Source organism: Schistocerca piceifrons, chromosome 3, assembly GCF_021461385.2.
Source record: "Schistocerca piceifrons isolate TAMUIC-IGC-003096 chromosome 3, iqSchPice1.1, whole genome shotgun sequence".
In the NCBI taxonomy this organism is placed as follows: Eukaryota; Metazoa; Arthropoda; class Insecta; order Orthoptera; family Acrididae; genus Schistocerca; species Schistocerca piceifrons.
The window spans coordinates 77,623,725-77,648,017 of NC_060140.1; the positions used below are offsets into that span (position 1 = coordinate 77,623,725).

Sequence of the window (24,293 nt, forward strand, 5' to 3'; positions counted from 1 at the left end):
CAGTGTTAGACGATCCGCCCACTCTGGCCCTGAGAGGTGGAGAGCAACGTCCGCACTCGCTATCACTCGCCACTGCTTGACATTATAACACATCATTGCGCGCATTTATTCTAGTCGTTAAGGTAAACTGTCTGAAGGCTGCCAGGTTGGGGTTTCTGACACTCCAGTGTACCAAATAACAGCATTGTGTGTGTGTGTGTGTGTGTGTGTGTGTGTGTGTGTGTGTGTGTGCGTGTGTTCTCGTGTACTGCGGAAGGACGAGATTCCTGGTGTACAGAGGCGTAGGGATAAACTGGTGAGGAATTTTCCAAAGGTCACCTACTGTGTGTCTCTCTAAAGTATTGCTGTTCTTAGCAGCTCGTTTGCTGTAATGTGAGCTTATCTATTTATTTATTTATTTATTGTTTTTTGCTGACAGACCTCACCTCACACCGTGTAAAGGTCCCCTACTGTCACGGCAACATTGCAAGTAGCGGATAAAGCACAAAAATTTCGAGCTAGATAAGCGTAAACTCACTTTCGTGGTATGTACTCATGCTTACTACAACGAATACTGAACTGAGAGCATTGTACCTTGCGTTCAATATACTACGCAATAAGCTCTTAACACTATTAAGCAGATCTTAAACGTACATTCAGCTAGCAAGTACCGCCTATAATGGGGAGTATAATGAGTAGAAGACGTCACCAATAACGTAATACTAGTAAGACCAAACAACAACACGGAACTGATACTGAGCAAACATTCCGAGATAGGTAGACGTGTTTTTTTTGTGAGCGGTGCCTGTCTGCCTTGGGAGCAGAGAGACAAAACTCTCTAATAAGCAACAAACTCAAAAAAAAAAAATTAAAGAAAATACAATAGGAACGGCTATGCTACATGCTAAGTGCATCCTGGCCTTGGTTCTACAGGAAGATGAAACACTATAATGACATTGGGCTGACAATGATTTACTGTTTCAGGCATGAAGAAATCAAAGGTATATCTGGGAAATGCCGACCAATGGAAATCGAAATACTTGATTATTCGTCATTGATGGAGCAAACACAAGTCTCTGGGAGAAGAACTGCCATCAGAATGCTCTGAGCCTCAACTACATCAGCCGGCCGAAGTGGCCGTGCGGTTAAAGGCGCTGAAGTCTGGAACCGCAAGACCGCTATGGTCGCAGGTTCGAATCCTGCATCGGGCATGGATGTTTGTGATGTCCTCAGATTAGTTAGGTTTAACTAGTTCCAAGTTCTAGGGGACTAATGACCTCAGCAGTTGAGTCCCATAGTGCTCAGAGCCATTTGAACCATTTGAACCCTCGACTACATCTCGCGGTAGCGCATCCAACAGAATGTTCCGACCCTCGAATACATCTCGCGGTAGAGCCGCCACCAGAATGCTCTGACCCTCGACTAAATATCGCGGTAGAGGCGCCACCAGAATTCTCTGACCCTCGACTACATCTCGCAGTAGAGCCACCACCAGAATGCTCTGACCCTCGACTACATCTCGCAGTAGAGCCGCCACCAGATTGCTCTGACCCTCGACTACATCACACAGTAGAACCGCCACCAGAATGCTCTAACCCTTGCCTACATCTCACGGTAGAGCCGCCACCAGAATGTTCTGACCCTCGACTACATCTCGCGGTAGAGGCGCCACCAGAATGCACTGACCCTCGACTACGTCTAGCAGTAGAGCCGCCATCAGAATGCTCTGACCCTCGACTACATCTCGCAGTAGAGCTGCCATCTGAAAACTCTGACCCTCGACTACATCTCGTGGTAGAGCAACCATCAGAATGCACTGACCCTCGACTACATCTCGCGGTAGAGCCGCCACCAGAATCCTCTGACCCTCGACTACATCTCACAGTAGAGCCGCCACCAGAATGCTCTGACCCTCAACTACATCTCGCGGTAGAGCCGCCATCAGAATGCTCTGACCATCGACAACATCTCGCGGTGGAGCCGCTATCAGAATGCTCTGACCCTCGACTACATCTCGCGGTAGAACCGCCATCAGAATGCTCTGACCCTCGACTACATCTCGCGGTAGAGTCGCAATCAGAATGCTCTGACTCTCGACTACATCTCGCGGTAGAGCAACCATCAGAATGCTCTGACTCTTGACTACATCTCGCGGTAGCACTGCCATGAGAATGCTCTGACCCTAGAATACATCTCACAGTAGAGCCACCACCAGAATGCTCTGACCCTCGACTACATCTCGAGGCAGAGCCGCCACCAGATTGCTCTGACCCTCAACTACATCTCGCGGTAGAGCTGCCATCAGAAAGCTCTGACCCTCGCCAACATCTCGTGGTAGAGCCGCCATCAGAATGCTCTGACCCTCGACTACATCTCCCGGTACAGCCGGCAGCAGAAAGTTGTGACCCTCGACTACATCTTGCAGTAGAGCAACCATCAGAATGCTCTGACCCACGACTACATCTCGCGGTAAAGCCGCCATCAGAATGCTCTGACCCTCGACTACATCTTGCGGTAGATCCGCCACGAGAATGCTCTGACCATCGACTACATCTCACAGTAGAGCCGCCACCAGATTGCTCTGACCCTCGACTACATCACGCAGTAGAAGCGCCACCAGAATGCTCTAACCCTTGCCTACATCTCACGGTAGAGCCGCCAAAAGAATGTTCTGACCCTCGACTACATCTCGCGGTAGAGGCGCCACCAGAATGCTCTGACCCTCGACTACGTCTCGTAGTAGAGCCGCCATCTGAAAGCTCTGACCCTCGACTACATCTCGTGGTAGAGCAACTTCAGAATGCACTGACCCTCGACTACATCTCGCGGTAGAGCCGCCACCAGAATCCTCTGACCCTCGACTACATCTCATGGTAGAGCCGCCACCAGAATGCTCTGACCCTCGACTACATCTCGCGGTAGAGCCGCCATCAGAATGCTCTGACCATCGACAACATCTCGCGGTGGAGCCGCCATCAGAATGCTCTGACCCTCGACTACATCTCGCGGTAGAGCCGCCATCAGAATGCTCTGACCCTCGACTACATCTCGCGGTAGAACCGCCATCAGAATGCTCTGACCCTCGACTACATCTCGCGGTAGAGTCGCCATCAGAATGCTCTGACTCTCGACTACATCTCGCGGTAGAGCAACCATCAGAATGCTCTGACCCTTGACTACATCTCGCGGTAGCACTGCCATGAGAATGCTCTGACCCTAGAATACATCTCGCAGTAGAGCCACCACCAGAATGCTCTGACCCTCGACTACATCTCGAGGCAGAGCCGCCACCAGATTGCTCTGACCCTCAACTACATCTCGCGGTAGAGCTGCCATCAGAAAGCCCTGACCCTCGCCAACATCTCGTGGTAGAGCCGCCATCAGAATGCTCTGACCCTCGACTACATCTCCCGGTACAGCCGGCAGCAGAAAGTTGTGACCCTCGACTACATCTTGCAGTAGAGCAACCATCAGAATGCTCTGACCCTCGACTACATCTCGCGGTAAAGCCGCCATCAGAATGCTCTGACCCTCGACTACATCTTGCGGTAGATCCGCCACGAGAATGCTCTGACCCTCGACTACATCTCGCAGTAGAGCCGCCACCAGATTGCTCTGACCCTCGACTACATCACGCAGTAGAACCGCCACCAGAATGCTCTAACCCTTGCCTACATCTCACGGTAGAGCCGCCACCAGAATGTTCTGACCCTCGACTACATCTCGCGGTAGAGGCGCCACCAGAATGCTCTGACCCTCGACTACGTCTCGCAGTAGAGCCGCCACCAGAATGCTCTGACCCTCGACTACATCTCGCAGTAGAGCCGCCACCAGATTGCTCTGACCCTCGACTACATCACACAGTAGAACCGCCACCAGAATGCTCTAACCCTTGCCTACATCTCACGGTAGAGCCGCCACCAGAATGTTCTGACCCTCGACTACATCTCGCGGTAGAGGCGCCACCAGAATGCACTGACCCTCGACTACGTCTAGCAGCAGAGCCGCCATCAGAATGCTCTGACCCTCGACTACATCTCGCAGTAGAGCTGCCATCTGAAAACTCTGACCCTCGACTACATCTCGTGGTAGAGCAACCATCAGAATGCACTGACCCTCGACTACATCTCGCGGTAGAGCCGCCACCAGAATCCTCTGACCCTCGACTACATCTCACAGTAGAGCCGCCACCAGAATGCTCTGACCCTCAACTACATCTCGCGGTAGAGCCGCCATCAGAATGCTCTGACCATCGACAACATCTCGCGGTGGAGCCGCTATCAGAATGCTCTGACCCTCGACTACATCTCGCGGTAGAACCGCCATCAGAATGCTCTGACCCTCGACTACATCTCGCGGTAGAGTCGCAATCAGAATGCTCTGACTCTCGACTACATCTCGCGGTAGAGCAACCATCAGAATGCTCTGACTCTTGACTACATCTCGCGGTAGCACTGCCATGAGAATGCTCTGACCCTAGAATACATCTCGCAGTAGAGCCACCACCAGAATGCTCTGACCCTCGACTACATCTCGAGGCAGAGCCGCCACCAGATTGCTCTGACCCTCAACTACATCTCGCGGTAGAGCTGCCATCAGAAAGCTCTGACCCTCGCCAACATCTCGTGGTAGAGCCGCCATCAGAATGCTCTGACCCTCGACTACATCTCCCGGTACAGCCGGCAGCAGAAAGTTGTGACCCTCGACTACATCTTGCAGTAGAGCAACCATCAGAATGCTCTGACCCACGACTACATCTCGCGGTAAAGCCGCCATCAGAATGCTCTGACCCTCGACTACATCTTGCGGTAGATCCGCCACGAGAATGCTCTGACCATCGACTACATCTCACAGTAGAGCCGCCACCAGATTGCTCTGACCCTCGACTACATCACGCAGTAGAAGCGCCACCAGAATGCTCTAACCCTTGCCTACATCTCACGGTAGAGCCGCCAAAAGAATGTTCTGACCCTCGACTACATCTCGCGGTAGAGGCGCCACCAGAATGCTCTGACCCTCGACTACGTCTCGTAGTAGAGCCGCCATCTGAAAGCTCTGACCCTCGACTACATCTCGTGGTAGAGCAACTTCAGAATGCACTGACCCTCGACTACATCTCGCGGTAGAGCCGCCACCAGAATCCTCTGACCCTCGACTACATCTCATGGTAGAGCCGCCACCAGAATGCTCTGACCCTCGACTACATCTCGCGGTAGAGCCGCCATCAGAATGCTCTGACCATCGACAACATCTCGCGGTGGAGCCGCCATCAGAATGCTCTGACCCTCGACTACATCTCGCGGTAGAGCCGCCATCAGAATGCTCTGACCCTCGACTACATCTCGCGGTAGAACCGCCATCAGAATGCTCTGACCCTCGACTACATCTCGCGGTAGAGTCGCCATCAGAATGCTCTGACTCTCGACTACATCTCGCGGTAGAGCAACCATCAGAATGCTCTGACCCTTGACTACATCTCGCGGTAGCACTGCCATGAGAATGCTCTGACCCTAGAATACATCTCGCAGTAGAGCCACCACCAGAATGCTCTGACCCTCGACTACATCTCGAGGCAGAGCCGCCACCAGATTGCTCTGACCCTCAACTACATCTCGCGGTAGAGCTGCCATCAGAAAGCACTGACCCTCGCCAACATCTCGTGGTAGAGCCGCCATCAGAATGCTCTGACCCTCGACTACATCTCCCGGTACAGCCGGCAGCAGAAAGTTGTGACCCTCGACTACATCTTGCAGTAGAGCAACCATCAGAATGCTCTGACCCTCGACTACATCTCGCGGTAAAGCCGCCATCAGAATGCTCTGACCCTCGACTACATCTTGCGGTAGATCCGCCACGAGAATGCTCTGACCCTCGACTACATCTCGCAGTAGAGCCGCCACCAGATTGCTCTGACCCTCGACTACATCACGCAGTAGAACCGCCACCAGAATGCTCTAACCCTTGCCTACATCTCACGGTAGAGCCGCCACCAGAATGTTCTGACCCTCGACTACATCTCGCGGTAGAGGCGCCACCAGAATGCTCTGACCCTCGACTACGTCTCGCAGTAGAGCCGCCACCAGAATGCTCTGACCCTCGACTACATCTCGCAGTAGAGCCGCCATCAGAATGCTCTGACCCTAGAATACATCTCGCGATAGAGCCGGCACCAGAATACTCTGATCCTCGACTACATCTCGCGGCAGACCCGCCACCAGAATCCTCTGACCCTCGACTACATCTCGCGGTAGAGTGCCATCAGAATGCTCTGACCCTCGACTACATCACGCGGTAGAACTGCCACCAGAATGCTCTGACCCTTGACTACATCTAACGGTAGAGCCACCATGACAATGCTCTGACCCTCGACTACATCTCGCGGTAGAGCTGTCATCAGAATGCTCTGACCCTCGACTACACCTCGCGGAAGAGCCACCATCAGAATGCTCTGACCCTCGACTACATCTCGCGGTAGAGCCGCCATCAGAATGCTCTGACCCTCGACTACATCTCGCGGTAGAGCCGTCATCAGAATGCTCTGACCCTCGACTACACCTCGCGGTAGAGCCACCATCAGAATGCTCTGACCCTCGACTACATCTTGCTGTAGAGCCCTCATCAGAATGCTCTGATCTTCGACTACATCTCGCGGTAGACCCGCCTTCAGAATGCTCTGACCCTCGACTACATCTCGCGGTAAAGAAGCTATCAGAAAGCTCTGACCCTAGACTACACCTCGCGGTAGAACCGCCATCAGAATGCTCTGACCCTCGACTACATCTCGCGGTAGAGCCGCCATCAGAATGCTCTGACTCTCGACTACATCTCGCAGTAGTGCCGTCATCAGAATGCTCTGACCCTCGACTACATCTCGCGGTAGAGCCGCCATCGGAATGCTCTGACCCTCGACAACATCTCGCGGTAGAGCCGCCATCGGAATGCTCTGACCCTCGACTACATTTCGCGGTAGAACTGCCATCAGAATGCTTTGACCCTCGACTACATCTCGCGGTAGAACCGCCACCAGAATGCTCTGACCTCCGACTAGAAAACGCGGTAGACCTGCCACCAGAATGCTCTGACCCTCGTCTACATCTCGCGGTAGAGCCACCACCAGAATGCTCTGAACTTCGACTACATCTCGCGGTAGTGCCGTCATCAGAATGCTCTGACCCTCGACTACATCTCGCGGTAGAACCGCCACCAGAATGCTCTGACCCTCGACTATATCTCGCGGTAGATCCGCCATAAGAATGCTCTGACCCTCGACTACATCTCGCGGTAGAGCCGCCATCGGAATGCTCTGACCCTCGACAACATCTCGCGGTAGAGCCGCCATCGGAATGCTCTGACCCTCGACTACATTTCGCGGTAGAACTGCCATCAGAATGCTTTGACCCTCGACTACATCTCGCGGTAGAACCGCCACCAGAATGCTCTGACCTCCGACTACAAAGCGCGGTAGACCTGCCACCAGAATCCTCTGACCCTCGTCTACATCTCGCGGTAGAGCCGCCACCAGAATGCTCTGAACTTCGACTACATCTCGCGGTAGTGCCGTCATCAGAATGCTCTGACCCTCGACTACATCTCGCGGTAGAACCGCCACCAGAATGCTCTGACCCTCGACTATATCTCGCGGTAGATCCGCCATAAGAATGCTCTGACCCTCGACTACATCTCGCGGTAGAGCCGCCACCAGAATGCTCTGACCCTCGACTACATCTCGCGGTAGAGCCGCCATCGGAATCCTCATTCCCTCGACTACATTTCGCGGTAGAACGGCCATCAGAATGCCCTGACCCTCGACTACATCTCGCGGTAGAATTGGCACCAGAATGCTCTGACCATCGACTACATCACGCGGTAGAACTGCCACCAGAATGCTCTGACGCTCGTCAACATCTCGCGGTAGAGCCGCCACCAGAATGCTCTGACCCTCGACTACATCTCGCAGTAGTGCCGTCATCAGAATGCTCTAACCCTCGACTACGTCTCGCGATAGAACCGCCACCAGAATGCTCTGACCCCCAACTACATCTCGCGGTAGAGCCGTCATCGGAATGCTCTGTCCCTCGACTACTTTTCGCGGTAGAACGTCCATCAGAATGCTTTGACCCTCGACTACATCTCGCGGTAGAACCGCCACCAGAAAGCTCTGACCATCGATTACATCACGTGGTAGAACTGCCAGCAGAATGCTCTGACCCTCGTCTACATCTCGCGGTAGAGCCGCCAACAGAATGCTCCGACCCTCGACTACATCTCGCAGTAGTGCCGTCATCAGAATGCTCCGACACTCGACTACATCTCGCGGTAGAACCGCCACCAGAATGCTCTGCCCCTCGACTATATCTCGCGGTAGAGCCGATATCAGAATGCTCTGACCCTCGACTACATTACGCGGTAGAGCCGCCACCAGAATGCTCTGACCCTCGACTACATCTCTCAATAGTGCCGTCATCAGAATGCTCTGACCCTCGACTACATCTCGCGGTAGATCCGCCATCAGAATGCCCTGACCCTTGACTATATCTCGCGGTAGAGCCGTAAGCGGAATGCTCTGTCCCTCGACTACATTTCGCGGTAGAACTGCCATCAGAATGCTTTGACCCTAGACTACATCTCGCGGTAGAACCATTACCAGAATGCTCTGACCCTCGACTACATCTCGCGGTAGAGCCGCCATCAGAATGCTCTGTCCCTAGAATAAATCTCGCGGTAGAGCCGCCATCAGAATGCACCGACCCTCGACTACATCTCGCGGTAAGGGCCGCAATATGAATGCTCTGACTCTTGACTACATCTCGCGGTAGAGCCGCCATCGGGATGCTCTGACCCTCGACTACATCTCCCGGTAGAGCCGCCATCGGATTGCTCTGACCCTCGACTACATTTTGCGGTAGAACTGCCATCAGAATGCTTTGACCCTCGACTACATCTCGCGGTAGAACCGCCACCAGAATGCTCTGACCGCCGACTACAACACGCGGTAGACCTGCCACCAGAATGCTCTGACCCTCGTCTACATCTCGCGGTAGAGTCGCCACCAGAATGCTCTGAACTTCGACTACATCTCGCGGTAGTGCCGTCATCAGAATGCTCTGACCCCCATCTACATCTCGCGGTAGAGTCGCCACCAGAATGCTCTGACCCTCGACTACATCTCGCAATAGTGCCGTCATCAGAATGCTCTGACCCTCGTCTACATCTCGCGGTAGATCCGCCACCAGAATGCTCTGAAGTTCGACTACATCTCGCGGTAGTGCCGTCATCAGAATGCTCTGACCCTCGACTACATCTCGCGGTAGATCCGCCATCAGAATGCCCTGACCCTTGACTATATCTCGCGGTAGAGCCGCCATCGGAATGCTCTGTCCCTCGACTACATTTCGCGGTAGAACTGCCATCAGAATGCTTTGACCATAGACTACATCTCGCGGTAGAACCGGCACCAGAATGCTCTGACCCTCGACTACATATCGCGGTAGAGCCGCCATCAGAATGCTCTGTCCCTAGAATAAATCTCGCGGTAGAGCCGCCACCAGAATCCACCGACCCTCGACTACATCTCGCGGTAAGGGCCGCAATATGAATGCTCTGACTCTTGACTACATCTCGCGGTAGAGCCGCCATCGGAATGCTCTGACCCTCGACTACATTTTGCGGTAGAACAGCCATCAGAATGCTTTGACCCTCGACTACATCTCGCGGTAGAACCGCCACCAGAATGCTCTGACCGCCGACTACAACACGCGGTAGACCTGCCACCAGAATGCTCTGACCCTCGTCTACATCTCGCGGTAGAGCCGCCACCAGAATGCTCTGAACTTCGACTACATCTCGCGGTAGTGCCGTCATCAGAATGCTCTGACCCCCGTCTACATCTCGCGGTAGAGTCGCCACCAGAATGCTCTGACCCTCGACTACATCTCGCAATAGTGCCGTCATCAGAATGCTCTGACCCTCGTCTACATCTCGCGGTAGAGTCGCCACCAGAATGCTCTGACCCTCGACTACATCTCGCAATAGTGCCGTCATCAGAATGCTCTGACCCTCGACTACATCTCGCGGTAGTTCCGCCATCAGAATGCCCTGACCCTTGACTATATCTCGCGGTAGAGCCGCCATCGGAATGCTCTGTCCCTCGACTACATTTCGCGGTAGAACTGCCATCAGAATGCTTTGACCCTAGACTACATCTCGCGGTAGAACCGGCACCAGAATGCTCTGACCCTCGACTACATATCGCGGTAGAGCCGCCATCAGAATGCTCTGTCCCTAGAATAAATCTCGCGTTAGAGCCGCCATCAGAATGCACCGACCCTCGACTACATCTCGCGGTAAGGGCCGCAATATGAATGCTCTGACTCTTGACTACATCCCGCGGTAGAGCCGCCATCGGAATGCTCTGACCCTCGACTACATTTTGCGGTAGAACTGCCATCAGAATGCTTTGACCCTCGACTACATCTCGCGGTAGAACCGCCACCAGAATGCTCTGACCGCCGACTACAACACGCGGTAGACCTGCCACGAGAATGCTCTGACCCTCGTCTACATCTCGCGGTAGAGCCGCCACCAGAATGCTCTGAACTTCGACTACATCTCGCGGTAGTGCCGTCATCAGAATGCTCTGACCCTTGACTACATCTCGCGGTAGAACCGCCACCAGAATGCTCTGACCCTCGACTATATCTCGCGGTAGATCCGCCATCAGAATGCTCTGACCCTCGACTACATCTCGCGGTAGAGCCGCCACCAGAATGCTCTGACCCTCGACTATACCTCGCGGTAGAGCCGCCATGAGAATGCTCTGACCCTCGACTTTAGCTCGCGGTAGATCCGCCATCAGAATGCTCTGACCCTCGACTACATCTCGCGGTAGAACTGCCACCAGAGTGCCCTGACCCTCGTCTACATCTCGCGGTAGAGCCGCCGCCATAATGCTCTGACCCTCGACTACATCTCGCAGTAGTGCCGTCATCATAATGCTCTGACCCTCGCCTACATCTCGCGGTAGAACCGCCACAGAATGCTCTGACCCTCGACTATATCTCGCGGTAGAGCCGCCATCAGAATGCTCTGACCCTCGACAACATCTCGCGGTAGAACTGCCACCAGAATGCTCTGACCCTCGTCTACATCTCGCGGTAGAGCCGCCGCCATAATGCTCTGACCCTCGACTACATCTCGCAGTAGTGCCGTCATCAGAATGCTCTGACCCTCGCCTACATCTCGCGGTAGAACCGCCACAGAATGCTCTGACCCTCGACTATATCTCGCGGTAGAGCCGCCATCAGAATGCTCTGACCCTCGATTACATCTCGCGGTAGAACTGCCACCAGAATGCTCTGACCCTCGTCTACATCTCGCGGTAGAGCCGCCGCCATAATGCTCTGACCCTCGACTACATCTCGCAGTAGTGCCGTCATCAGAATGCTCTGACCCTCGACTACATCTCGCGGTAGTGCCGTCATCAGAACGCTTTGACCCTCGACTACATCTCGCGGTAGAACTGCCACCAGAATGCTCTGACCCTCGTCTACATCTCGCGGTAGAGCCGCCGCCAGAATGCTCTGACCCTCGACTACATCTCGCGGTAGTGCCGTCATCAGAATGCTCTGACCCTCGACTACATCACGTGGTGGAACTGCCAGCAGAATGCTCTGACCCTCGTCTACATCTCGCGGTAGAGCCGCCGCCATAATGCTCTGACCCTTGACTACATTTCGCAGTAGTGCCGCCATCAGAATGCTCTGTCCCTCGACAACATTTCGCGATAGAACGGCCTTCAGAATGCTTTGACCCTCGACTACATCTCGCGGTAGAACCGCCACCAGAATGCTCTGACCCTCGACTACATCACATGGTAGAACTGCCACCAGAATGCTCTGACCCTCATCTACATCTCGCGGTAGAACCGCCACCAGAATGCTCTGACCCTCGACTACATCTCACAGTAGTGCCGTCATCAGAATGCTCTGACCCTCGACTACATCTCGCGGTAGAACCGCCACCAGAATGCTCTGACCCTCGACTACATCTCGCGGTAGAGCCGCCATTGGAATGCTCTGTCCCTCGACTACATTTCGCGGTATAACGGCAATCAGAATGCTTTGACCCTCGACTACATCTCGCTTTAGAGCCGCCACCAGAATGCCCTGACCATCGACTACATCACGCGGTAGAACTGCCACCAGAATGCTCTGACCCTCATCTACATCTCGCGGTAGAGCCGCCACCAAAATGCTCTGACCCTCGACTACATCTCGCAGTAGTGCCGTCATCAGAATTCTCTGACCCTCGACTACATCTCGTGGAAGAGCCGCCATCAGAATGCTTTGACCCTCGACTACATCGCGCAGTAGTGCCGTCATCAGAATGCTCTGACCCTCGACTACATCTCGCAATAGTGCCGTCATCAGAATGCTCTGACCCTCGACTACATCTCGCAGTAGTGCCGTCATCAGAATGCTCTGACCCTCGACTACATCTCGCGGTAGAACCGCCACCTGAATGCTCTGACCCTCGTCTACATCTCGCGGTAGAGCCGCCACCAGAATGCTCTGACCCTCGACTACATCTCACGGTAGTCCCGCTATCAGAATGCTCTGACCCTCGACTAAATCTCGCGGTAGAGCCGCCATCAGAATGCTCTGACCCTCGACTACATCTCGCAGTAGTGCCGTCATCAGAATGCTCTGACCCTCGACTATATCTCTCAGTAGTGCCGTCATCAGAATGCTCTGACCCTCTACTACATCTCGCGGTAGAGCCGCCATCAGAATGCTCTGACCCTCGACTACATCTCGCAATAGTGCCGTCATCAGAATGCTCTGACCCTCGACTACATCTCGCAGTAGTGCCGTCATCAGAATGCTCTGACCCTCAAATACATCTCGCAGTAGTGCCGTCATCAGAATGCTCTGACCCTCGACTACATCTCGCAGTAGTGCCGCCGTCAGAATGCTCTGACCCTCGACTACATCTCGTAGCAGTGCCGTCATCAGAATGCTCTGACCCTCGACTACATCTCGTGGTAGAACCGTCACCAGAATGCTCTGACCCACAACTACATCTCACGGTAGATCCGCCATCGGAATGCTCTGACCCTCGACTACTTCTCGCGGTAGAGCCGCCACCAGAATGCTCTGACCATCGACTACATCTCGCAGTAGTGCCGTCATCAGAATGCTCTGACCCTCCACTACATCTCGCAGTAGAACCGCCACCAGAATACTCTGACGCTCGACTACATCTCGCGGTAGAACAGCCACCAGAATGCTCTGACCCTCGTCTACATCTCGCGGTAGAGCCGTCACCAGAATGCTCTGACCCTCGACTACATCTCGCAGTAGTGCCGTCATCACAATGCTCTGACCCTCGACTACATCTCGCGGTAGAACCGCCACCAGATGCTCTGACCCTCGACTACATCTCGCAGTTGTGCCGCCATCAGAATGCTCTGACCCTCGACTACATCTCGCAGTAGTGCCGCCATCTGAATGCTCTGACCCACGATTACATCTCGCGGAAGAACTGCCATCAGAATGCTCTGACCCTCGACTACATCTCGCAGTAGTGCCGTCATCAGAATGCTCTGACCCTCGACTACATCTCGCGGTAGAACGGCCATCAGAATGCTCTGACCCTCGTCTATATCTCGCTGAAGAGCCGCCATCAGAATGCTCTGACCCTCGACTACATCTCGCGGTAGAACCGCCACCAGAATGCTCTGACCCTCGACTACATCTCGCGGTAGAGCCGCCATCGGAATGCTCTGTCCCTCGACAACATTTCGCGATAGAACGGCCTTCAGAATGCTTTGACCCTCGACTACATCTCACGGTAGAACCGCCACCAGATTGCTCTGACCCTCGACTACATCACGTGGTAGAACTGCCACCAGAATGCTCTGACCCTCGTCTACATCTCGCAGTAGAGCCGCCACTAGAATGTTCTGACCCTCGACTACATCTCGCAGTAGTGCCGTCATCAGAATGCTCTGACCCTCGACTACATCTCGCGGTAGAACCGCCACCAGAATGCTCTGACCCTCGACTACATCTCGCGGTAGAGCCGCCATCGGAATGCTCTGACCCTCGATTTCATCTCGCGGTAGAACCGCCACCAGAATGCTCTGACCCTCGACTATATCTCGAGGTAGAGCCGCCATCAGAATGCTCTGACATTCGACTACATCTCGCGGTAGAACCACCAACAGGATGCTCTGACCCTCGACTACATCTCGCGGTAGAGCCGCCATCGGAATGCTCTGTCCCTCGACTACATTTCGCGGTAGAACGGCCATCAGAATGCTTTGACCCTCGACTACATCTCGCTTTAGAACCGCCACCAGAATGCAATGACCCTCGACTACATCACGCGGTAGAACTGCCACCAGAATGCTCTGAACCTCGTCTACATCTCGCGGTAGAGCCGTCATCAGAATGCTCTGACCCTCGACTACATCTCGCGGTAGAGCCGCCATCAGAATGCTCTGACCCTCGACCACATCTCGCAGTAGTGCCGTCATCAGAATGCTCTGACCCTCGACTACATCTCGCGGTAGAGCCGCCATCAGAATGCTCTGACCCTCGACTACATCTCGCAGTAGTGCCGCCAACAGAATGCTCTGACCCTCGACTACATCTCGCAGTAGTGCCGTCATCAGAATGCTCTGACCCCAGACTACATCTCGCGGTAGAACCGCCACCAGAATGCTCTGACCCTCGACTACATCTCGCGGTAGAGCCGCCATCGGAATGCTCTGTTCCTCGACTACATTTCGCGGTAGAACGGCCATCAGAATGCTTTGACCCTCGACTACATCTCGCGGTAGAACCGCCACCAGAATGCTCTGACCCTCGACTGCATCACGCGGTAGAACTGCCACCAGAATGCTCCGACCCTCGTCTACATCTCGCGGTAGAGCCGCCACCAGAATGCCCTGACCCTCGACTACATCTAGCAGTAGTGCTGTCATCAGAAAGCTCCGACCCTCGACTACATCTCGCAGCAGTGCCGTCATCAAAATGCTCTGACCCTCGACTACATCTCGCGGTAGAGCCGCCATCAGAATGCTCTGACCTTCGACTACATCTCGCAGTAGTGCCGCCATCAGAATGCTCTGACCCTCGACTACATCTCGCAGTAGTGCCGTCTTCAGAATGCTCTGACCCTCGACTACATCTCGCAGTAGTGCCGCCATCAGAATGCTCTGACCATCGACTACATCTCGCAGTAGTGACGTCATCAGAATGCTCTGACCCTCGACTACATCTCGCAGTAGTGCCGTCATCAGAATGCTCTGACCCTCGACTACATCTCGCAGTAGTGCCGCCATCAGAATGCTCTGACCCTCGACTACATCTCGCAGTAGTGCCGTCATCAGAATGCTCTGACCCTCGACTACATCTCGCAGTAGTGCCGTCATCAGAATGCTCTGACCCTCGACTACATTTCGCAGTAGTGCCGCCATCAGAATGCTCTGACCCTCGACTACATCTCGCAATAGTGCCGCCATCAGAATGCTCTGACCCTCGACTACATCTCGCAGTAGTGCCGTCATCAGAATGCTCTGACCCTCGACTACATCACGCGGTAGAACTGCCACCAGAATGCTCTGACATTCGTCTACATCTCGCGGTAGAGCTGCCACCAGAATGCTCTGACACTCGACTACATCTCGCTGTAGTGCCGTCATCAGAATGCTCTGACCCTCGACTAAATCTCGCGGTAGAGCCGCCATCACAATGCTCTGACCCTCGACTACATCTCGCAGTAGTGCCGCCAACAGAATGCTCTGACCCTCGACTACATCTCGCAGTAGTGCCGCCATCAGAATGCTCCGACCCACGACTACATCTCGCAGTAGTGCTGCCATCAGAATGCTCTGACCCTCGACTACATCTCGCAGTAGTGCCGTCATCAGAATGCTCTGACCCTCGACTACATCTCGCAGTAGTGCCGCCATCAGAATGCTCTGACCCTCGACTACATCTCGCAGTAGTACCGTCATCAGAATGCTCTGACCCTCGACTACATCTCGCAGTAGTGCCGTCATCAGAATGCTCTGACCTTCGACTACATTTCGCAGTAGTGCCGCCATCAGAATGCTCTGACCCTCGACTACATCTCGCAGTAGTGCCGTCATCAGAATGCTCTGACCCTCGACTACAACTCGCAGTAGTACCGCTATCAGAATGCTCTGACACTCGACTACATCTCGCAGTAGTGCCGCCATCAGAATGCTCTGACCCTCGACTACATCTCGCGGTAGTGCCGCCATCAGAATGCTCTGACCCTCGACTACATCTCGCAGTAGTTCCATCATCAGAATGCTCTGACCCTCGACTACATCACGCGGTAGAACTGCCACCAGAATGCTCTGACATTCGTCTACATCTCGCGGTAGAGCAGCCACCAGAATGCTCTGACCCTCGACTACATCTCGCAGTAGTGCCGTCATCAGAATGCTCTGACCCTCGACTACATCTCGCGGTAGAGCCGCCATCAGAATGCTCTGACCCTCGACTACATCTCGCAGTAGTGCCGCCAACAGAATGCTCTGACCCTCGACTACATCTCGCAGTAGTGCCGTCATCAGAATGCTCTGACCCCTGACTACCTCTCGCGGTAGAACTGCCACCAGAATGCTCTGACCCTCGACTACATCTCGCGGTAGAGCCGCCATCGGAATGCTCTGTCCCTCGACTACATTTCGCGGTAGAACGGCCATCAGAATGCTTTGACCCTCCACTACGTCTCGCGGTAGAACCGCCACCAGATTGCTCTGACCCTCGACTGCATCACGCGGTAGAACTGCCACCAGAATGCTCTGACCCTCGTCTACATCTCGCGGTAGAGCCGCCACCAGAATGCTCTGACCCTCGACTACATCTAGCAGTAGTGCCGTCATCAGAATGCTCCGACCCTCGACTACATCTCGCAGCAGTGCCGTCATCAAAATGCTCTGACCCTAGACTACATCTCGCGGTAGAGCCGCTATCAGAATGCTCTGACCTGTGACTACATCTCGCAGTAGTGCCGCCATCTGAATGCTCTGACCCTCGACTACATCTCGCAGTAGTGCCGTCATCAGAATGCTCAGACCCTCGACTACATCTCGCAGTAGTGCCGCCATCAGAATGCTCTGACCCTCGACTACATCTCGCAGTAGTGCCGTGTTCAGAATGCTCTGACCTTCGACTACATCTCGCAGTAGTGCCGCCATCAGAATGCTCTGACCCTCGACTACATCTCGCAGTAGTGCCGCCATCAGAATGCTCTGACCTTCGTCTACATCTCGCAGTAGTGCCGTCATCAGAATGCTCTGACCCTCGATTAAATCTAGCAGTAGTGCCGCCATCAGAATGCTCTGACCACTGACTACATCTCGCAGTAGTGCCGCCATCAGAATGCTCTGACCCTCGACTACATCTCGCAGTAGTGCCGTCATCAAAATGCTCTGACCCTCGACTACATCTCGCAGTAGTGCCGCCATCAGAATGCTCTGACCCTCGACTACATCTCGCAGTAGTGCCGCCATCAGAATGCTCCGACCCTCGACTACATCTCGCAGTAGTGCCCCCATCAGAATGCTCTGACCCTCGACTACATCTCGCAGTAGTGCCGTCATTAGAATGCTCTGACCCTCGACTACATCTCGCATTAGTGCCGCCATCAGAATGCTCTGACCCTCGACTACATCTCGCAGTAGTGCCGTCATCAAAATGCTCTGACCCTCGACTACATCTCGCAGTAGTGCCGCCATCAGAATGCTTTGACCCTCGACTACATCTCGCAGTAGTGCCGCCATCAGAATGCTCCGACCCTCGACTACATCTCGCAGTAGTGCCGCCATCAGAATGCTCTGACCCTCGACTACATCTCGCAGTATTGCCGTCGTTAGAATGCTCTGACCCTCGACTACATCTCGCAGTAGTGCCGTCATCAGAATGCTCTGACACCCGACTACATCTCGCAGTAGTGCCGTCATCAGAATGCTCTGAACCTCGAATACATCTCGCAGTTGTGCCGCCATCAGAATGCTCTGACCCTCGACTACATCTCGCAGTAGTGCCGTCATCAGAGTGCTCTGACCCTCGACTACATCTCGCAGTAGTGCCGTCATCAGAATGCTCTGACCCTCGACTACATCTCGCAGTAGTGCCGCCATCAGAATGCTCTGACCCTCGACTACATCTCCCTGTAGTGCCGTCATCAGAATGCTCTGACCCTCGACTACATCTCGCAGTAGTGCCGCCATCAGAAAGCTCTGACCCTCGACTACATTTCGCAGTAGTGCCGTCATCAGAATGCTCTGACCCTCGACTACATCTCGCAGTAGTGCCGTCATCAGAATGCTCTGACCTCCGACTACATCTCGCAGTAGTGCCGTCATCAGAATGCTCTGAACCTCGAATACATCTCGCAGTAGTGCCGCCATCAGAATGCTCTGACCCTCGACTACATCTGGCAGTAGTGCCGTCATCAGAATGCTCTGACCCTCGACTACATCTCGCAGTAGTGCCATCATCAGAATGCTCTGACCCTCGACTACATCTCGCAGTAGTGCCGCCATCAGAATACTCTGACCCTCGACTACATCTCGCAGTAGTGCCGCCATCAGAATGCTCTGACCCTCTTTTACATCTCGCAGTAGTGCCGCCATCAGAAAGCTCTGACCCTCGACTACATCTCGCAGTAGTGCTGCCATCAAAATGCTCTGACCTTCGTCTACATCTCGCAGTAGTGCCGCCATCAGAATGCTCTGACCGTCGACTACATCTCGCAGTAGTGCCGCCATCAGAATGCTCTGACCCTCGACTACATCTCGCAGTAGTGCCGTCATCAGAATGCTCTGACCCTCGACTACATCTCGCAGTAGTGCCGTCATGAGAATGCTCTGACCCTCGACTACATCTCGCAGTAGTGCCGTCATCAGAATGGTCTGACCCTCGACTACATCTCGCAATAGTGCCGCCATCAGAATGCTCTGACCCTCGACTACATCTCGCAGTAGTGCTGTCATCAGAATGCTCTGACCCTCGACTACATCTCGCAGTAGTGCCGTCATCAGAATGCTCTGACCCTCAACTAAATCTCGCAGTAGTGCCGTCATCAGAATGCTCTGACCCTCGACTACATCTCGCGGTAGAGCCGTCATCAGAATGCTCTGACCCTCGACTACATTTCGCAGTAGTGCCGTCATCAGAATGCTCTGACCCTCGACTACATCTCGCAGTAGTGCCGCCATCAGAATGCTCTGACCCTCGACTACATCTCGCAGTAGTGCCGCCATCAGAATGCTCTGGCCCTCGACTACATCTCGCAGTAGTGCTATCATCAAAATGCTCTGACCCTCGACTACATCTCGCAGTAGTGCCGCCATCAGAATGCTCTGACCCTCGACTACATCTCGCAGTAGTGCCGTCATCAGAATGCTCTGACCCTCGACTACATCTCGCAGTAGTGCCGCCATCAGAATGCTCTGACCCTCGACTGCATCTCGCAGTAGTGCCGCCATCAGTATGCTCTAACCCTCGAGTACATCTTGCAGTAGTGCCGTCAGCAGAATGGTTTGACCCTCGACTACATCTCGCAGTAGTGCTGTCATCAGAATGCTCTGACCCTCGACTACATCTCGCAGTAGTGCTGTCATCAGAATGCTCTGACCCTCGACTACATCTCGCAGTAGTGCCGCCATCAGAATGCTCTGACCCTCGACTACATCTCGCAGTAGTGCCGCCATCAGAATGCTCTGACCGTCGCCTACATATCGCAGTAGTGCCGCCATCAGAATGCTCTGACCCTTGACTACATCTCGCAGTAGTGCCGCCATCAGAATGCTCTGACCCTCGACTACATCTCGCAGTAGTGCCGTCATCAGAATGCTCTGACCCTCGACTACATCTCGCAGTAGTGCCGTCATCAGAATGCTCTGAACCTCGACTGCTTCTCGCAGTAGTGCCGTCATCAGAATGCTCTGACCCTCGACTGCATCTCGCAGTAGTGCCGCCATCACAATGCTCTAACCCTCGAGTACATCTTGCAGTAGTGCAGTCATCAGAATGGTCTGACCCTCGACTACATCTGGCAGTAGTGCCGCCATCAGAATGCTCTGACCCTCGACTACATCTCGCAGTAGTGCTGTCATCAGAATGCTCTGACCCTCGACTACATCTCGCAGTAGTGCCGTCATCAGAATGATCTGACCCTCGACTACATCTCGCAGTAGTGCCGTCATCAGAATGCTCTGACCCTCGACTACATCTCGCGGTAGAGCCGTCATCAGAATGCTCTGACCCTCGACTACATCTCGCAGTAGTGCCGTCATCAGAATGCTCTGACCATCGACTACATCTCGCAGTAGTGCCGCCATCAGAATGCTCTGACTTTCGTCTACATCTCGCAGTAGTGCCGTCATCAGAATGCTCTGACCCTCGACTACATCTCGCAGTAGTGCCGCCATCAGAATGCTCTGACCCTCGACTACATCTCGCAGTAGTGCCGCCATCAGAATGCTCTGACCCTCGACTACATCTCGCAGTAGTGCGTCATCAAAATGCTCTGACCCTCGACTACATCTCGCAGTAGTGCCGCCATCAGAATGCTCTGACCCTCGACTACATCTCGCAGTAGTGCCGCCATCAGAATGCTCCGACCCTCGACTACATCTCGCAGTAGTGCCGCCATCAGAATGCTCTGACCCTCGACTACATCTCGCAGTAGTGCCGTCATTAGAATGCTCTGACCCTCGACTACATCTCGCAGTAGTGCCGCCATCAGAATGCTCTGACCCTCGACTACATCTCGCAGTAGTGCCGTCATTAAAATGCTCTGACCCTCGACTACATCTCGCAGTAGTGCCGCCATCAGAATGCTTTGACCCTCGACTACATCTCGCAGTAGTGCCGCCATCAGAATGCTCCGCCCCTCGACTACATCTCGCAGTAGTGCCGCCATTAGAATGCTCTGACCCTCGACTACATCTCGCAGTAGTGCCGTCGTTAGAATGCTCTGACCCTCGACTATATCTCGCAGTAGTGCCGCCATCAGAATGCTCTGACCCTCGACTACATCTCGCAGTAGTGCCGTCATCAGAGTGCTCTGACCCTCGACTACATCTCGCAGTAGTGCCGTCATCAGAATGCTCTGACCCTCGACTACATCTCGCAGTAGTGCCGCCAACAGAATGCTCTGACCCTCGACTACATCTCGCAGTAGTGCCGCCATCAGAATGCTCCGACCCACGTCTACATCTCGCAGTAGTGCTGCCATCAGAATGCTCTGACCCTCGACTACATCTCGCAGTAGTGCCGTCATCAGAATGCTCTGACCCTCGACTACATCTCGCAGTAGTGCCGCCATCAGAATGCTCTGACCCTCGACTACATCTCGCAGTAGTACCGTCATCAGAATGCTCTGACCCTCGACTACATCTCGCAGTAGTGCCGTCATCAGAATGCTCTGACCTTCGACTACATTTCGCAGTAGTGCCGCCATCAGAATGCTCTGACCCTCGACTACATCTCGCAGTAGTGCCGTCATCAGAATCCTCTGACCCTCGACTACATCTCGCAGTAGTGCCGCTATCAGAATGCTCTGACACTCGACTACATCTCGCAGTAGTGCCGCCATCAGAATGCTCTGACCCTCGACTACATCTCGCGGTAGTGCCGCCATCAGAATGCTCTGACCCTCGACTACATCTCGCAGTAGTTCCGTCATCAGAATGCTCTGACCCTCGACTACATCACGCGGTAGAACTGCCACCAGAATGCTCTGACATTCGTCTACATCTCGCGGTAGAGCTGCCACCAGAATGCTCTGACCCTCGACTACATCTCGCAGTAGTGCCGTCATCAGAATGCTCTGACCCTCGACTACATCTCGCGGTAGAGCCGCCATCAGAATGCTCTGACCCTCGACTACATCTCGCAGTAGTGCCGCCAACAGAATGCTCTGACCCTCGACTACATCTCGCAGTAGTGCCGTCATCAGAATGCTCTGACCCCTGACTACCTCTCGCGGTAGAACTGCCACCAGAATGCTCTGACCCTCGACTACATCTCGCGGTAGAGCCGCCATCGGAATGCTCTGTCCCTCGACTACATTTCGCGGTAGAACGGCCATCAGAATGCTTTGACCCTCCACTACATCTCGCGGTAGAACCGCCACCAGATTGCTCTGACCCTCGACTGCATCACGCGGTAGAACTGCCACCAGAATGCTCTGACCCTCGTCTACATCTCGCGGTAGAGCCGCCACCAGAATGCTCTGACCCTCGACTACATCTAGCAGTAGTGCCGTCATCAGAATGCTCCGACCCTCGACTACATCTCGCAGCAGTGCCGTCATCAAAATGCTCTGACCCTAGACTACATCTCGCGGTAGAGCCGCCATCAGAATGCTCTGACCTTCGACTACATCTCGCAGTAGTGCCGCCATCTGAATGCTCTGACCCTCGACTACATCTCGCAGTAGTGCCGCCATCAGAATGCTCTGACCCTCGACTACATCTCGCAGTAGTGCCGCCATTAGAATGCTCTGACCCTCGACTACATCTCGCAGTAGTGCCGCCATCAGAATGCTTTGACCCTCGACTACATCTCGCAGTAGTGCCGCCATCAGAATGCTCCGCCCCTCGACTACATCTCGCAGTAGTGCCGCCATTAGAATGCTCTGACCCTCGACTACATCTCGCAGTAGTGCCGTCATCAGAATGCTCTGACCCATGACTACATCTCGCAGTAGTGCCGCCATCAGAATGCTCTGATCCTCGACTACATCTCGCAGTAGTGCCGCCATCAGAATGCTCTGATCCTCGACTACATCTCGCAGTAGTGCCGCCATCAGAATGCTCTGACCTTCGTCTACATCTCGCAGTAGTGCCGTCATCAGAATGCTCTGACCCTCGACTACATCTCGCAGTAGTGCCGTCATTAGAATGCTCTGACCCTCGACTACATCTCGCAGTAGTGCCGCCATCAGAATGCTCTGACCCTCGACTACATCTCGCAGTAGTGCCGTCATCAAAATGCTCTGACCCTCGACTACATCTCGCAGTAGTGCCGCCATCAGAATGCTTTGACCCTCGACTACATCTCGCAGTAGTGCCGCCATCAGAATGCTCCGCCCCTCGACTACATCTCGCAGTAGTGCCGCCATTAGAATGCTCTGACCCTCGACTACATCTCGCAGTAGTGCCGTCATCAGAATGCTCTGACCCATGACTACATCTCGCAGTAGTGCCGCCAACAGAATGCTCTGACCCTCGACTACATCTCGCAGTAGTGCCGTCATCAGAATGCTCCGACCCACGACTACATCTCGCAGTAGTGCTGCCATCAGAATGCTCTGACCCTCGACTACATCTCGCAGTAGTGCCGTCATCAGAATGCTCTGGCCCTCGATTACATCTCGCAGTAGTGCCGCCATCAGAATGCTCTGACCCTCGACTACATCTCGCAGTAGTACCGTCATCAGATGCTCTGACCCTCGACTACATCTCGCAGTAGTGCCGTCATCAGAATGCTCTGACCTTCGACTACATTTCGCAGTAATGCCGCCATCAGAATGCTCTGACCCTCGACTACATCTCGCAGTAGTGCCGTCATCAGAATGCTATGACCCTCGACAACATCTCGCAGTAGTGCCGCTATCAAAATGCTCTGACACTCGACTACATCTCGCAGTAGTGCCGCCATCAGAATGCTCTGACCCCTGACTACCTCTCGCGGTAGAACTGCCACCAGAATGCTCTGACCCTCGACTACATCTCGCGGTAGAGCCGCCATCGGAATGCTCTGTCCCTCGACTACATCTCGCGGTAGAGCCGCCATCAGAATGCTCTGACCCTCGACTACATCTCGCAGTAGTGCCGCCAACAGAATGCTCTGACCCTCGACTACATCTCGCAGTAGTGCCGTCATCAGAATGCTCTGACCCCTGACTACCTCTCGCGGTAGAACTGCCACCAGAATGCTCTGACCCTCGACTACATCTCGCGGTAGAGCCGCCATCGGAATGCTCTGTCCCTCGACTACATTTCGCGGTAGAACGGCCATCAGAATGCTTTGACCCTCCACTACATCTCGCGGTAGAACCGCCACCAGATTACTCTGACCCTCGACTGCATCACGCGGTAGAACTGCCACCAGAATGCTCTGACCCTCGTCTACATCTCGCGGTAGAGCCGCCACCAGAATGCTCTGACCCTCGACTACATCTAGCAGTAGTGCCGTCATCAGAATGCTCCGACCCTCGACTACATCTCGCAGCAGTGCCGTCATCAAAATGCTCTG

General features: G+C 54.1%; 3 protein-coding genes across 3 annotated transcripts; all 3 read right to left on the bottom strand.

The window, feature by feature from the left end:
* Nucleotides 1-19,522: 19,522 nt before the first annotated feature.
* LOC124788402 lies at nt 19,523-20,008 on the bottom strand. Its single transcript, XM_047255667.1, has one exon. It carries the CDS (start codon nt 20,006-20,008, stop codon nt 19,523-19,525), a length of 486 nt encoding a protein of 161 aa, XP_047111623.1.
* A 9-nt stretch (nt 20,009-20,017) lies between these two features.
* Nucleotides 20,018-20,503, bottom strand: LOC124788403. Its single transcript, XM_047255669.1, has one exon. It carries the CDS (start codon nt 20,501-20,503, stop codon nt 20,018-20,020), a length of 486 nt encoding a protein of 161 aa, XP_047111625.1.
* A 1,859-nt stretch (nt 20,504-22,362) lies between these two features.
* Nucleotides 22,363-23,472, bottom strand: LOC124788404. The gene has a single exon (XM_047255670.1). It carries the CDS (start codon nt 23,470-23,472, stop codon nt 22,363-22,365), a length of 1,110 nt encoding a protein of 369 aa, XP_047111626.1.
* Nucleotides 23,473-24,293: the final 821 nt, after the last annotated feature.

Excerpts from the sequence above, each read along its gene's own strand:
- LOC124788402 (XM_047255667.1), bottom strand. The coding sequence starts at position 20,008 with ATGGCGGCACTACTGCGAGATGCAGTCGAGGGTCAGAGCATTCTGATG.
- LOC124788403 (XM_047255669.1), bottom strand. The coding sequence starts at position 20,503 with ATGGCGGCACTACTGCGAGATGTAGTCGAGGGTCAGAGCATTCTGATG.
- LOC124788404 (XM_047255670.1), bottom strand. The coding sequence starts at position 23,472 with ATGACGGTACTACTGCGAGATGTAGTCGAGGGTCAGAGCATTCTGATG.